We start from the raw sequence: 15,290 nt of genomic DNA on the forward strand, positions 1-15,290 counted from the left end.
ATATATATATATATATATATATATATATATATATATATATATAAATATAATATTTGTATATGGTGGGGCTTGATTGAAAAAAAGCAAATTAGTTAAAAGCTTTAGGATTATTCAATCACAGTTGATTAAAATTTGTATAGAATTAATATATTTAACATATACTATGTTTTTCAGTGTAAATCTTTTTTTCAGTCTGCAAGACTGTTCCCAACCTGAGCACCTATGCAACAAGGTAAAAAGCTTTTCTATTTTCTGCTGTCTTCTCTTAATTGTTAGCATTATTATTTCCTTTTTAACTGTTTTATTCTTATTTCATTTAATTTAGAACTTTATAATTAGCTTTTACTAACTTGTACGTATATGCACTTAAATTTGTCTTTGGCCTAAATGTGCTCTATGTAAAAACAAAGTTGTCTTCATGAATCAACTAATCAGTAAATCGAAGCACTAAATGTGTGCTTTTATTATTTACTGTATGCTTGATTATTGTAGATTTTAGGCAGAGGATCATCTAATCATACAGATCCAGATAAAGTTCAGCTCCAACTGTTCTAGTTTTATAAATCAGCTGTTTTACACTTCTAAATTCTGCAAATATGTTGAGGGGAAAAATGAAAAACACTTCTATATTTTAGAGAATTATTCCGTTTTTCAATCTTTTCAAATCAAGCAAATGTATCCTGTTTATCAAAGACAGAAGCCTGAAATGAGAGCCCATTGCACATTAACAAGGTTTGTTTTTGTGAAGCGGGTATGTCTGTGTGCTTTATGTGTGGGAGCGAGGGCATGTATTATTTGAACACTTCTATTTTCGGGCTTTTAGGCACTCCTTATTGAAAACAGCAGCAAAAGTGTCAGTATGGATAACTATAATTACAAGAGATGTTCCATTCAAGATATTCCATTTGAAGAACTGCTTGAAGGCAACACAAAGAAACAAAGACTGCTTTAAGACTGTGTTCCTCTTATTGTCTTTTATCTTGCATTCTTCACACAGTAACCACTATCTTCAACCCTAAGTGATCATAAATTATTATTTGTTTTCATTTCTGGGGATTCTCTCCAGTATCTTTGATGATACCATGAAGTTCTGACAATGCACATTGTGAAATGAACCAGCTTCACTGTTTGCTTCTAAACATATTCTACTTGCTTCTGCTGAAAAAGTTTTCATAAAGAGCAGTTAGCAAAGATGCTAGGCTAACTTTAGTTAATGTTTTAACACGACTTGTTGATAATTGAGCCTTTTTACATGTTTCAGGGCTGTTCCAGGTTATCTTGTGGGGGAAAAAATTATGAAGAAAATTAAAACAATGCATTAAATAGCAATTTATGATCACTTAGGGTTGAAGATAGTGGTTACTGTGTGAATAATGCAAGATAAAAGACATTAAAAACCCTGCAAATGGCTTGCATCATGATTCAGTTTATTAACTAGTGTTTTATCAGCTCTTTATGCTTTCTAGGGATATTTGAGCACAGCAGGTAACAATAAACAGATAATGCGTTTCACTGAAAATCCTAACTGAGGTTCATCAACAAATGATAAATTGTTTTTACAATGCATTAATTGATAATTGTTTGTTCTGTTGTACTAAGAAGCGATTTGCAATTGAGGTGGCACATAGGACAGAACTCCAACTACATGCGTAGAACTATCAGGTTTTCCTGAAACACTTTATTTCTACACGAAGAAGCTGCATGTTTTGTAAACAAATCTGCCCCGCACATTTCTTTTATTTGGTTCTTCAGCCATGATGGTTGTAGTTATTTTTTTTTTTTAACATTATAGACCTTTGTCGGATCATACTTTGGTTTTTGGTGGTCATTTTAGTTAAGTTAAGGGCTCAGTAGTACCTTATTCAAATGCTCCTTTGCTACAGGGGTAGAGGTCAGGATGGAATGCTCATCCATACTGTACATTTAGAGCCACCTCCTCTACCAAGGACTAGAAGCCAATGAATGGTTAGTAAAGAGTAAAACGTCATGCTGATGTACATGTACACATGTGCAGACGAGACAAGACAGGCGACCAACGGGAATAGCAAATGGAAAAATAAGAAAAATCCTTCCAATCGGAATAAATTTCTTTCCGATCAGACCAATTCTGTGTCCATGTAAACATAGATTCTGACCTGTTATTACCATCCAAACCTATCATCCTTTCTTTATTTTGCTTTAATAACAACGCCTTAATCACTAGGCTGCCTCTTGCATAAAGAATCTCCATAGTTTTGCTATATATTTTTACCTTACCTTCACTGTAGATCAGCAGAGATCATAAGAATAAATGCCTGACTTGTTGGTTAGCCAACATTTTCCAACATGCAATGTGTACATCTGACTGTTGTGTAAAGCATTTTGTGGACCATTCTTGTCTTTCAGGAGGGTTTAGTTTGGCTAAAGTCACTATGAAGAGTTCTTATTTTTATAAAGAATGCTTATTTTTACAGTGAAGTTGATTTATAAATATCAAACAGTGGCCATCCAACACAGGGTAAACTTTTAAAATAAATTTGGAGAAAAACAAATGGAACAATTAACAAAATTGACTTTTGTTCTCAAGCTACATTTACCTTGCAATGTTTTTATGGTCTAAAAAGGATGTAAAAACATTGGAAGATATTTATATAAATCTCAGTTACACGTAGGATTTTATTCAGCTCTGGGGTTTTAACAATATTTTATTTACTGTGTCAAATTGACAACTACAATTGAACAGGCTCCTCATCTGTTTTAAGTCAATGATTGTTTATATATTGTGTACATAAAGTGTTGTTAAAAGTCAGTTATTTCTACTAGCTATCATTGGCAATCTGGTCCCATTTCATATAATGTATTGCTTCTGTTTTATTGTTCTACCATATTTAACAAATTTAAAATAAAAATGATCTAAAATTTGGATGTGAACATTAGCCATAAATGTCATGTTTTTAAATGTTCAGTGGTGTTTAAAACTAATTTCAGTTTGATGCTAATCTTTTTTAACAAACCCAACAGTTTAATTAAAAGAAGGCATCTGTTCAAAGCTGTAAACTGTTGAAAAATGTCCTGCTATGCCTCAAGTTAAATTTAGAAATGACAGAATGAAGGCTGGAGTAGACAGATGTCCATGGCATATACATAGCAGACAAAACATCCTGTTCTCACAGGATTTTTTGGGTGGAAAGTTTTGCATTACATTATAAATGTTTTGATAGTATTTTCCAGTTTATAGCAGCCAGTTACTTGCAAACACAATATTGTTTAATGTCAATACAAACAGATGTCTTTATTTCAAGCTCCCAAAAAAAGATTGGTCACAATGTGCTTGTGAATACATGCATTAACTAAGTTACAGTAAGTGGAGGTACTGCTTTGTTTTCACATCATGATTCGAATGTGCACACTGCATTTGATTTGAAGTCATTTACAAACTCATTTACACATTTGTAAACAAGTTTGTAAATGACTGGTAGAAATCTTGGTCCTCTCTAAAAGCTCTAACTGTAGGAGCATAATAATAAAGAAAACTTTTTAACTCAAGCATTACCTTCAGGCTGGTAACCAGTCTACACTAGGAATGAATTGTTATGTTTGACACAGAGTTGAGTAAAATCATAAATGTCATGGCTATTCATGAACAGAAATCATATATTACTGTGTAAATATGATATTAAAAGGCTGTTTAGACTGTTTAATGAAGGGCAATGTATCCACCTGTTTAATAAAAAGGTAAAACCAGTTCTGTCATAATCTAATGCTATAAGACAAATACAGTTAACAAGGCCTTCAAGAGGGTCAGGGTGAAGTTTAAAAATCCACAAATCCTCTATAAATGCTAAAAATATGGAGACATTTATCATCCCTGGTTTAGTTTGTACATCAGAACTAATCATGATAAGACATGATTGTGTACAACTTCAAAGACTGGAGTTCTACCTACCCTCAGAACTGATTTCACGGGACCGGACGAGGTCACTCTTGTTGCCCACCAGGATGATGGGGGTTTGTGGCTGGGACTCCCTGAGAAGCAGGCGGAGCTGGGCGGTGCGGTGAAAACTTCGCCTATCAGTCACTGAGAACACCAAGATACACACATCACACTGCAGAGTGGACAGGTCCTAGGGATGGCAAACAAACACACATACATGTATAATGATTGCAGTAATACAGTAGATCAGGTTAGTTCTCACACAATAAGGAGAGATCAAGTTACAGTAGCAAGACAGGTGTGGAATGTCAGGTAGATACTACATGCAACACAAGATCTCTTGCATGTCATAAATAGATAAAAAATATTTTCCCTGAACATTTTTGTTCTCGATGACACTGAAGCTGCTGACATGTTGGCATCAGAGACGTTTTTATCACTGTCCCATGAGGAGACTGTGTGTCTGCTTCACTTTGATTCTCCTGACCCTCTTAGCGCTGGCCGCTAAGAGTCAGTCGGGGCTTCTTGTCACAGAGGCTCAATTAGTAAGAGTGGCTCTGTCACAAACAGCAGCTTGTAGCTGCCTTCAAGTATATCTGTGCTCTCCAGTTTTTCCTTCCTGGTTCAGTCAGCTGAATTTACACTGGACTGATGGAAGTCAATCAGTACAAACTGAGCCATGATGAGATTTGGACATTTGCTCCTGTGCTTGCTAATCTTGGCCAAAGATTACGTAAAAAGTCTAAGAAAAAAAAAGGTCATATCCAAAGATAATCTGTACACAAGCTGATGTCTTACTGACCCGATTGTTCATCCTTGTGCCTAAATTATATTATCTTCTTAATCTGGTGTAGTTCAAAATGTAAGACCAAAGATTAAGTTCGGCAAACTGATATCTCTGTGTTTGCAATTAAATGTAAAGCAATAGTGGATTAAACTATGACCTCATCGTCTTGTCAGCAAAACATTCAATAAAGGTGGATGATGAAATAAAAAAACATGTCAAACTAGAGTAGATCAGTCTCATCTAAAAGCAGATGCAAGCGAGCAGCCTCAGTAGGAATACTGTTGCAAGTAAGTAACAGACCAAGACATTAACAGAAGTAGAAGATATTCTTACTTTAAATATGGATTCAACAACAAGAACATCTTTCACAAAACATGCCAATCTACCACTGATAATATGTTCAGAGCATAATTAAAAATAGACGTAGTAAATTCTATCTGTAGAAGAGGCTTTGGACTTTCCATGCCAGACTTTACAAAATCATTTATGAGTTTCAAAGGATGTCCCACCATATTTTTTTAACCAAATAGAGTAGAGAAGTGTCTGAATTCTTGATCAATGATCATTATTAAGGTATAGATTTAAGAGAGTCAAAACATTTCAACAAAATCCCCAAAACAGTGAAGGAATGATTGCAATATTCACCATCTGTTCTTGAGTTCTGCTAGTAACTGGCTTTGGGGAGTCTCCTTATTTTTTTTTCAAAATTGCAAAATAAATAAATACATTTTAAACAGTTTAAAAGTTTCTACTTGGGAAAAACAGTGATTGTGTGATAGTTAAAGAAGCAATATCCACTACACTTATGGTTTTGCTGGTTTTAAAATGACAATATTCCACATAATTAATCAGTCAAAACTAGCTTTTAGCCACTGTCAATCCTGTATTTCTGTACCCTGTCCAATTAGCCTGAATTAAATGGTGCATGCTGTGTTATTTGAGCTAGAGATGCACCAAGAGGTCAGTAAAAATATTTGAGTGTTTCCAGGTCTTATGAGAAAGCAACTGTTCATTAAAATTGAGCAGATAAGTCTGACTTTCTGGTAGAATCATTCATTTGGGGATACAAGCATGAAATCTGGTGTGATTCTGCACATAGTGGTGGTGCGAATGGTGGGTCCTGGTATCTAAAAACCAATAGCTCTGGGTTGATGGAACTCATTAGCCGGGTAAAGGCACTTTATCAAGCAGAAGGAGAAGACAATGGAATATCAAGTAGAAGTTTGCATGTAATTCACTACCAGGGCACACTGGTGGCACACACAGTTGTACAAATAAGCATGGGGGTCAATATCAGCTAACCTTCAGGTTAAGTATCCCAAATGCTATCTAATGAGCCCCAGAGACATTACATAACTGCACCTGAATTGACAGGTTGTACCAGCGCGGATCAGCCGAGCCACGAATAACCGGGGCATTCAAAGTTATCTGGAAGTGGGAGAATAGTATGAATCTCATTTATTTCATACAGCAAAGTGGACAGAAGGTGTTAAAATTATAAATCCTTGGCCTATGTCAATTTGAAGTGTACTCTATCATGGATAGGAAGACTGATTGAAGACTGACTGGAGCAAATTCTGCCTTTGTTAGGAGGACAAAGAAAATAAAGCACTGATTTGACTGCTTGGCTTATTTCAGAAAGCACAGGACTACTCTGGTTACACATCAGGCACAAGCACATCAGGTGACAGAGAGGAAGACCATGCCAAGAGATCCAAAAACTCATACCCTCAAAAACTGAGTTTAATGTGCAAAAAAGTGGATGAAATATCAAATCTAAGAAAAGCAGTGGAAATGCAGATAAATGAAGATGGTCAACCAATGTGCTGTGTTTTTCATGCCTTGCCTAGGTGGAAGGTTTAAACAGCACAGTAAAAAGAAACCATGGAAAACATGGAATGTCAATTATGAAGCTTCAGCAGTCAGCGGCCATCCAAAGTGGAGGGTCTGATCTACAAGTTTTGGAGCAATATGTTGTTCTCATGTATGACCGGTCCAGTAAAACTAAATTTGTAGATTAGTCTAGGCTTGATCATTTTGCACAGAAGCAAAGGTCACATGACTTAATAACACCAACACAAAGCACACTGAGGGAACACTCCAAACGAGCATCCTATCAGGTAGGACATATTTGGGGACAGTGTGTCATCCCTCAGCTAGAAGTTCAGGGTCCATCCAAGTGGGGGTGGTTGAAGTAAGACGACAGCACATAATGTAGAAAAAATAACATGTGATTTAATATTTGGTGACAAGCATCTAATTTTTCCGAGAGTTTGAATTTGATGGACTAAGGGTGATGAAGGGACCCTTTGTTTCATGTCTAAAGGAAGATAGACTTCATTTTCTGTTTATGTTTAAAGAGAATGGACTGTTCATGAACTCAGATAACATCATGTGCATATTGAAAATGAGTTAATCAAATGTGATTTTATACTCAGTTTAGTTGTTGATGGAAAAGAGGAGTCAAATATAACATTACCGTAAACTACTAATTCAAGCACATGTAGGTCAATAATTCAAACCTTGGCATACATAGCATGTAAAAATGTCATTTGACAGCCATTCTGAAAAATGGTCGAGTTTTTCTAAGCTAAGAGAGGCAAGTACCTACCCCTGTCATACTCAACGGAGTAATAACACAGAAAAGTATAATCTTTCTCAATAAGAACCACTTTGGACATTTCCAATAACAATACCTTGACAAATATGGTCAATTTAAGGGTCATTTGGTGGCCATCTTGGAAATTGGCCATCAATTTAATTGGCTAGCCCTTTTTTCTTAAAATTTTATATAAAATGAACATTTGAGCTACTTTCCATACTTCTATCATCAAAATGAACTAATGTTTGCATTATCTGCTCCACTAGTAGGGAAACAATTACTTTGGGAGGAAAACTCAATATTACCATTTTCAGAATCCTAAATGTGTTTTGATCAACTCAAAGGAAGCAAAGAACTGTGAGGTTATGAAGGCAGCAAGAGAGAGAGAGAAGGGAGAGCAGTGCTTTCAGCAAACAATAGGGAGCTGGACATGGTAAGGGAACCCTTTGTTTTATCCTTTTGAGCCTTCAGCTTTTATCTATAATGAATAAACAAGAACTGGACATTTTCCCAGTCTTTTTCAAATCTTAGAGTTAAAGAATGGATTTGTAGTGTCAAGAAAACGTGCAAATACTGTTGCTTTAGTAATGCTGTACTAACAGTGCCAGACCCTCTAATGACTAATATAGGCTGCTAAAGAAAAAATAAAAAAACATTTTGTTTTTATCTAAATAAAACATTATTTCACCGCTCACAGATAAGGTGCTTCTCTTTTTTAATAATTAATAATTGATAGCTCATGACAAGAGGGCTAGAAAAAAAAGATTTTAATGTGCTTGCATGCCTTTTTGTTCTTGTTTTGTTTTATAGTGAAGAGAGATGTCTTCACTGAGCTGCTATTAAAGCTCGAAGAGTAAGGATTATTGTGAACCTATATTTAAATCTTTCTAATGCGTTGTCTATACCTGCTAAAAATCCTCACCAATGTTTCTCATCAGCGACGTAAAATTGATTTCAAGACAAGATAAGGCTCAGGAGCCATAAACACTTCTGTGTGCATCAATACAAAGGCATGTTATTTCCAACAGATAACCCAGTCGGTCTGCTAAAGGTCTGAACTCTACATCACAAGTCTTTTTAAATATGCATGTGAGGAAGCAAGGTCTCTACAAATTCACTACACCCAGGCTCTGAGTGTGTATGTGTGCATGCCCTTGTCCTGGATTCGTTGCCCTGAAGATACTGTAAATTTCCGTCCTCTAGAGAGTTTCGGACAGCTGAAAAATTCACAAGCGTTGACTCTAACCATGGAGCAGAAAATTCACGGAGAGCCTCTGCACTCAGTCTGTTTGACAGAGTGCAGGAAATAGGCGGGGAGATGAGAAGACAGGAGGAGAGTGAGCTACCGGCCACCTGTCACCCTCTGAGAGGGAGGACAAGGAGGAGGGATGGAAATAAGAAAGCACAGAGGGGGGATTGAAGGAAACACAAATCATTGCAAACAAACGAGAAAATACATCAATTAGGATCATGATGGAGCGCTCCAGGAGAAATGCTGCCACCAAGTTAATATGTCTCTGTATTTATCGCAGGCAGAGCAACTCAGGACAGAGCAGACTCGTGCTCCATTTCTACTTCTTTTTTCTCTCCATTAAGCAGCTCCTCTCGGCTCACGGCGAGCAGGCCATCTGTCAATACGCACTCCTCCAATGGACATACTCACACAGAGTGACACACCAACACAAAACTGGGCCTACACAGATTAATTTAAATCATCTGTAAATACAGCAAGTCCTTGTTGAGCAATTAGAAGATTAACTTTGAAATGTTTTAATAAGGAAGGACTTTACACTGATTAGGGACATGCTAATTCAGATTTAATGCACAACAGTCTTTATCGTCCTACAGTTCCTGAATACTGAAGTGGCTAAATAATTCTTAGAAGTAGATAAATAAAACTTGGAAATGTTAATTCATTTAGATTTGTTTACGACGTCCATTTTCTAGTCACGTGTGGATACTTATATTTTATTTAGCCTTTGATCTAGTCTTGAATATACAGTTTTCAGACACAAGGGTGCACTGCTTTTTAAGATGGTGCCTTGAATCTGATTGATTTCAGGTCAGACTGCTGTGATATAAAAAAAAGCGTCTGTATAGGTGTGGGATATGAAATCTAAATAATTGGTAGCCCTCATTTTATTTTTTTTTTTTTTACATCAAATGACAACTAATCTCGATAAGAAAATAAATAAATTGGATACAGCACAATATTTGTAGGTATTAACCATCTCAAATTTATGTATGTTTGTCTTTGTTTTCTCAGGTTTGTTATTACTATGTGTTAGATAACTAGTTCTATTTGTCCAACTTTATGTCAGTCCCCCCTAAATCCACCAAGAGTGGAGTAAAGGTTTGGATTTTAGGAGAAGACTGCTATTTGTCAAAAAGATTTTAAAATATTTTGGTCTGAAATGATTTCCACTTGTAGATATCAGGTTGTAATATTTGTTAGAAACTATCAGGTTTGTGGGAGTTTGAAATAAAAATAAAACCATCAGATTTTTCATTGTGGTGAATGAGGTATTGTTTAATTTAATCCTTTTTGGGAGTCTCATTCATCCTAATCTTTAATAGGCTGTTTTATCTCTCAAAATCAGAAAGGACTCAGAGTTACACCAATGCAATTGCAATTGGTGCCAAAGAAAAGTTATAACCTTTTCCCTTTTCTTTAAAAAAATTAAAAGGAGTGTATCTGTCTGTCCTATTAAACACTCCTACCACTTATTAAATATAACTGAGTCTTTCAAACAAAACATCAGTAATATACATTTATTTTAGATTATTGTTTTCCACAGTGGATTAAAAGGAACATAAATATGAAATGTTACTTTGGAAATCATATATTTATAGAGAAGGACACTCCCCAAAAATGCCTTAATTATTTTTTTTTTTAATCGATTAAAAACATTTCTGGCCAATATTGACACTCTGGCTTTACTTATCATTGCTTTTAAAGACAAGTAGATTAACAAGTGTACCCAAAAAAAGTGGACAGTAATATCCAAATGATAGGCAATTTTTTTTTTTATCTCTAGTTCTTCTTTATGCTGTTTAAAGCAGGCCAAAAAAGAAAAACAAATCAGCAAAAGCAACTAAAAGAAGGGTAAAACAAAAAACATGGGTTTATGGTGTGAAAGTCCTTTCCACTTTATTTAGTTTCATCATAGATAACAGCGGTCAGAAACAATGGGCCCTGTAAACTATTGAGGATCGGACGTATGTTAAAATTCATCTTCAGAAGATGCCTTTACATTTCCCTTTAAAGCAAGGGAAGCACCATATTAGGAATCTGTCTCCATGGCACCACAACTGAATTCCCACAACTTTTAACTAAATCAGACACAGGCATCAAGGCCAGCAAAGGTCCATCTGTTTAGCCAAATATATCACTGGCAAAAGCACCTCGTATAATCCTTGGGAAAAAAATAGTCAACCCATTTATTGCAGTCCAGCTACTCCACAGCAATGCTAAGAATGTTATACTGTAAAGAAGTAACACTTTCTGAGTATTTTGCAGCCGTAATAAAGATATAATTACAACAGGATATGGACAAGTGTCCACAATTCTTTGTCAAGTGGACTCATAGTGAACATGTAAGATCAGCAATCTCCATCTGTAGGCACTCAAAATCACCTCTTTATTGAAAATTAGAATGGCTTTAAATTGTGCAGATGATTGCTGATTTGGGCCCTATCCCAAAATAACTCCCACCATCTGTTCCATGCTTTTGCTCATCACTTATCTATTCCACATACGGCAGGGATTTAGAATACTTGTCTCCACTTTTCTTTTTCCTCAATCAGAAAAACAAAACAAAAACAAACATCTGCAGCTGAATGAAAAGGATGCTTTCAATCAATTTCACCAAAGTTAAAGAAAAAGTAAAAGCAAGTATAAAGCTGAGAAAAAATTACTTTCCTTTTTCCAAAGAAACATAAGTAACTTTTTTTTCCAAAAGGAGGACATCAAGGCTTGCGGGGTAAATCTTCTACTGTTTCTGCTGATGTCAAAAGATTGCCAATTTGCTGAGCTTGGGCCACCCCTAGCAACTTCAGCTCAGAAGCAGAATAGTTGAAGCAAAAAGAAATGTCATAAAACCGTAGGCCAATCCTGCAGCTTTGGCTTTCCAAATTGGATTGTACAAATTTGACATGCATGGGAGTCTTGCAAGGAAAATACTAAGTGGAAACTTTTGACTTATATACAAAATCTGGGGGGAATACAACTTAAAAAATGAATAAGGCAAAAGCTGATGTTTTCGTTGATTAAAGTACAACCACAAACATGAATGCACTAAAGTTTTTTTAGACCAACACAATGTAGTTTAGAATTTTAAAGGGAAAACTGGCCTGCCTGTTATGTTCTTTGGTGTATAATATTTTAAATGTTTACTAATGTTCTCCAGCAAACCGTTGAAGCCTTACAGAAAAAATTAATTTATATTTAGAAATACAAATGATTTTAATGTAAAATAAGTTTATTTTTAAATTCCCTTGAATGGGAAGACGCAGATTGAAAAAGGATGAATTCATTTTCTTTTTTTAATTCCAATAAAACACAATAACATGTTAAACATTTTGTTCACATTGCACTGCTTATTGTTAGTATTTCATATATCATGTAAAAAACTCAATATAGTTTCCAAAAATCATTGCTACAACTAGATAGGATGTTTAGTGTATCATCTCACATGCTCAACACTTCCAAAACAAGACATCCTCCGATAACTGAGTTAAAGGAACCAGGGGATTTTTATTTAAGCAACTGCAGGTAAAAATCAACAAAAACCCACAATAACCCATTTAGAATATTTCTTTCCAATAATGTAAACTTCAAATAAAAAACAAACTAACATTTCATTCCTTTATTGTTTCAAAGTACTCTTTTAAAATAAGGGTCTATTTGAAGTAACTGCTTTATCGTTGCATCTTTGAGATAAACAGCTAGTTCTCATCAGCATATTCTCTGACATTAAAGCAAATTATTACTGTATCCCATGATGTTTTCATATGACTGCATTTCTCACTTACATTAGCATGTACCTAGAAAAACACTTAGCTGCTGGAGTCCGGCACAACACTGGCGACCATTAACATTAAGGAGAATGAATCACTGTTGAGACACAATTTGCATAACATACTGGAGCCGTAATAGCGCTCAAACTATTATTCTGTCTGATTGTGGGGAAAAAAACAACAAACATTAGAGCACAATTTGACCCTTTTTGGAAGAGTGCCTGCGCGTGCATGTGTCATATGCATCTGCCATTATACAACATACTCCTCTCTGCCTGGGAAACGGAGCCAAACTGATTGCAATCCATTGGCTTTTAAGCTGTTTGCTTTGGAAAACAAGATATATGAGTAAAGCAGTTTAGGGCCTTTACATGGAAACAAAAGGTCAAACACATCCCCACCTCCCTGCACAAACATGAGTTTGCATGCATCGATTAATACTACCATTTCGCTTTATCAAAGCAAACATGTGCACTTTGCACAAGTCTGCTTCTTTGTCTTGTGATCTATTTGTAAGTCCGACTGGCTGTCAGAGCAGAATGAGAGACCAAACAGATCAATAAAGACACAGGGTGATAAATGAATGGATTCCAAAAGGACAGGAAAATGAAGCAGACAGAAAGAAAGATAAGAGAGAGAAAAGGGAAAAGAAATATAAAGAGGAGGCAGGGAACTTCGCTACGTGGCACAGGCAGACCTGATGACAAAATGACAAAAGCTCTGTGTGGATGGAGAGCTGAGGTTGCACTTTTTGTCTTTCTTTTTGCTGCAAAGAGTCAAATCTTCCCACAGGAAATAAAATCCTTAGGTCATAGCTGCATGCACTGCATAGGAAACACACATCTATTCATGCACTAAAACACAAAAACTAACCTCTACAACTGACCCAAAAATGGCTGAATTACAATGACATCACAGCACAGTACTGCACAACAATACACATTGTTGCACAAAGTGTCAGCCATCCACCGCACACAATCACATGGTGGATACACAAAGGCATGGCGTAATAGTGAGTGCGTTTTTGCATGACCCAAATTCAAGCAGTCGTATGCTGGCATGTGGAGCCTCCAGCTTGTCCATTAGCAAATCCCTGAATCCCTGTACACCAGTCATGCTGTTCACGGCCGACCTCTGACCCTCACATTTAGGTAGGATAAAAGAGGATTTGAGTCTTGGCAGCAATGAAGTCAAAGTATTAAAACATTATGTGCACATTAAATTGAATATACTATAACATTTTAGGTCAAAACTCTTGGTGTTAATGCTTTTACATATCATGTATTTCTCTTCTTTTTCACAGGTTGTGAATTCAAGAAAAATAGGTATTTGCCTTATATTAAAATATAAAGAGACAAGCTATTTGAATCTCAATCTGCTTTGTGTTACTCACAAAAGCATTTCAATGTACATAAGACTGAGAAATGTTGTAGCAGTTGGTATGTGTAGAGGAGGACTGTAGTGTGAATTGGAGAATACTTTTCATGATCTCAAATCCACTGCACTAATCGCAGTGGAAACATTGAACTGATTAAATTTAATATACATTGTTGTAAAATATCTGCACCAAATCAATAAATGTAAACATATTGAACACAGCTAATGCTGTTTTTTTCCATCCATAAAGCTAAAGAAATGAACAAAACTTTAGCCTTTTGAAACTTTAAGACTAGGCAAGAATAAATCTAAATCAATTATAATGGCATATACAGTTAAAGCATTTGTTTGGTTGCTGTGATTTACACATTTCATAATATAAAGTGATATTGTAGATGTCTACGAGAAAACTGATGCTAATGTCAGTAAATAAAATAATTTTGGATTCACTTAATATTCAGTATTGTCCATGATTGTTTTAAAAAGCAGTTGATTAGATTTATCACAATCTATAACAATAAATACTAGAATAGAATTAAATTTTATTGTCATTCCACTGTCACAAGTACGGAGCAACAAAATTCATTCTCTGCATTTAACTCATCCCCTTGGGAAGCAGTGCGCTGCCAGCCTGCGGCTCCCGGGGAGCAATGTGGGATTAAGGTTCTTGCTCAGGGAGCCAGACTAGCAGTCTGTGGGAGTGGGGCTCGAACTCAGAACCTCAGTATTCCAAGCTCTATGCCCTAACCACTAGGCTGCCACTCCCAGAGAGTGTTTCAATATGCATTCATCCCCTCCATACCACAAAAAACAGTTTATTTTAAGCCAATATATTATAGATGACTGGTATTATTTTCATCTGATTCGTTGTTGGTTTACAGCATTTTCTCTAAAGCTACACTAGAAAGATTCCCTCCGAGCGCTTTGAATTCAATAAAAAAATAATTTTATTAATCCCAAAGGGCAAATAAATGTTGCATTTACGCATATGTTATTTCTTTAAACAGGTGTTTTAGTTGTTGACAGCTGCGGGCAGGAAGAATCATCTTTAGCGGTCTGACTTGCACCGGATCTGGAGAAGCCTCTTATTGAAGACGCTCTGTTGTTGTTTAAAAATCTTCCAAAGAGGATCCTCACTGTTATTCATCATTTTCTTCATATTATGAAGAATTATTATTCGTGAAATCATCTCCAGTTGTTCTAGAGGAGTTCCTTGAACAGAACTGGCCTTTTTAACTGGCTTGTTGAGCTTTTTAAAAGTCAGTAGCTCTAATACTGTTACCCCAGCAAATGATGGAGGAAGAGATCACAATCACCCCAACATACTTATAGAAGATATGTAGCATTTTGTTGCAAGCGCTGAAGGACCTAAGTTTCGTTAGGAAGTGCATTATGCTCTCTCTTTTGTTGCAGACGGCTTCACAGTTGCCTCTCCAGTCTAGTTTGTTGTCCAAGTGAACACTAAGGTATTTAAACTCCTTAACCGACTCCACTTCATCTCTCATGATGTTAATAGGTTTTGACTTGTTCCTGTTTCTTCTAAAATCTACTATCAATGTCCATGAAAATCGATGAAAATCCTGGATGATTTT

The 15,290-nt window shown here is 35.9% G+C and overlaps 1 protein-coding gene across 1 annotated transcript in view; it reads right to left on the minus strand.

The window, feature by feature from the left end:
* rem2 (RAS (RAD and GEM)-like GTP binding 2) overlaps window positions 1–15,290 on the minus strand; it is a 52,850-nt gene that overhangs the window by 18,023 nt on the left and 19,537 nt on the right. Inside the window, exon 4 of the mRNA XM_015379434.1 lies at window positions 3,926–4,103. Coding sequence (XP_015234920.1) covers window positions 3,926–4,103 — 178 coding nt within the window. The remainder of the gene's footprint in view (window positions 1–3,925; window positions 4,104–15,290) is intronic.

The sequence above is a fragment of the Cyprinodon variegatus genome, unplaced genomic scaffold, assembly GCF_000732505.1.
Source record: "Cyprinodon variegatus isolate N-32 unplaced genomic scaffold, C_variegatus-1.0 Scaffold192, whole genome shotgun sequence".
NCBI lineage: Eukaryota > Metazoa > Chordata > Actinopteri > Cyprinodontiformes > Cyprinodontidae > Cyprinodon > Cyprinodon variegatus.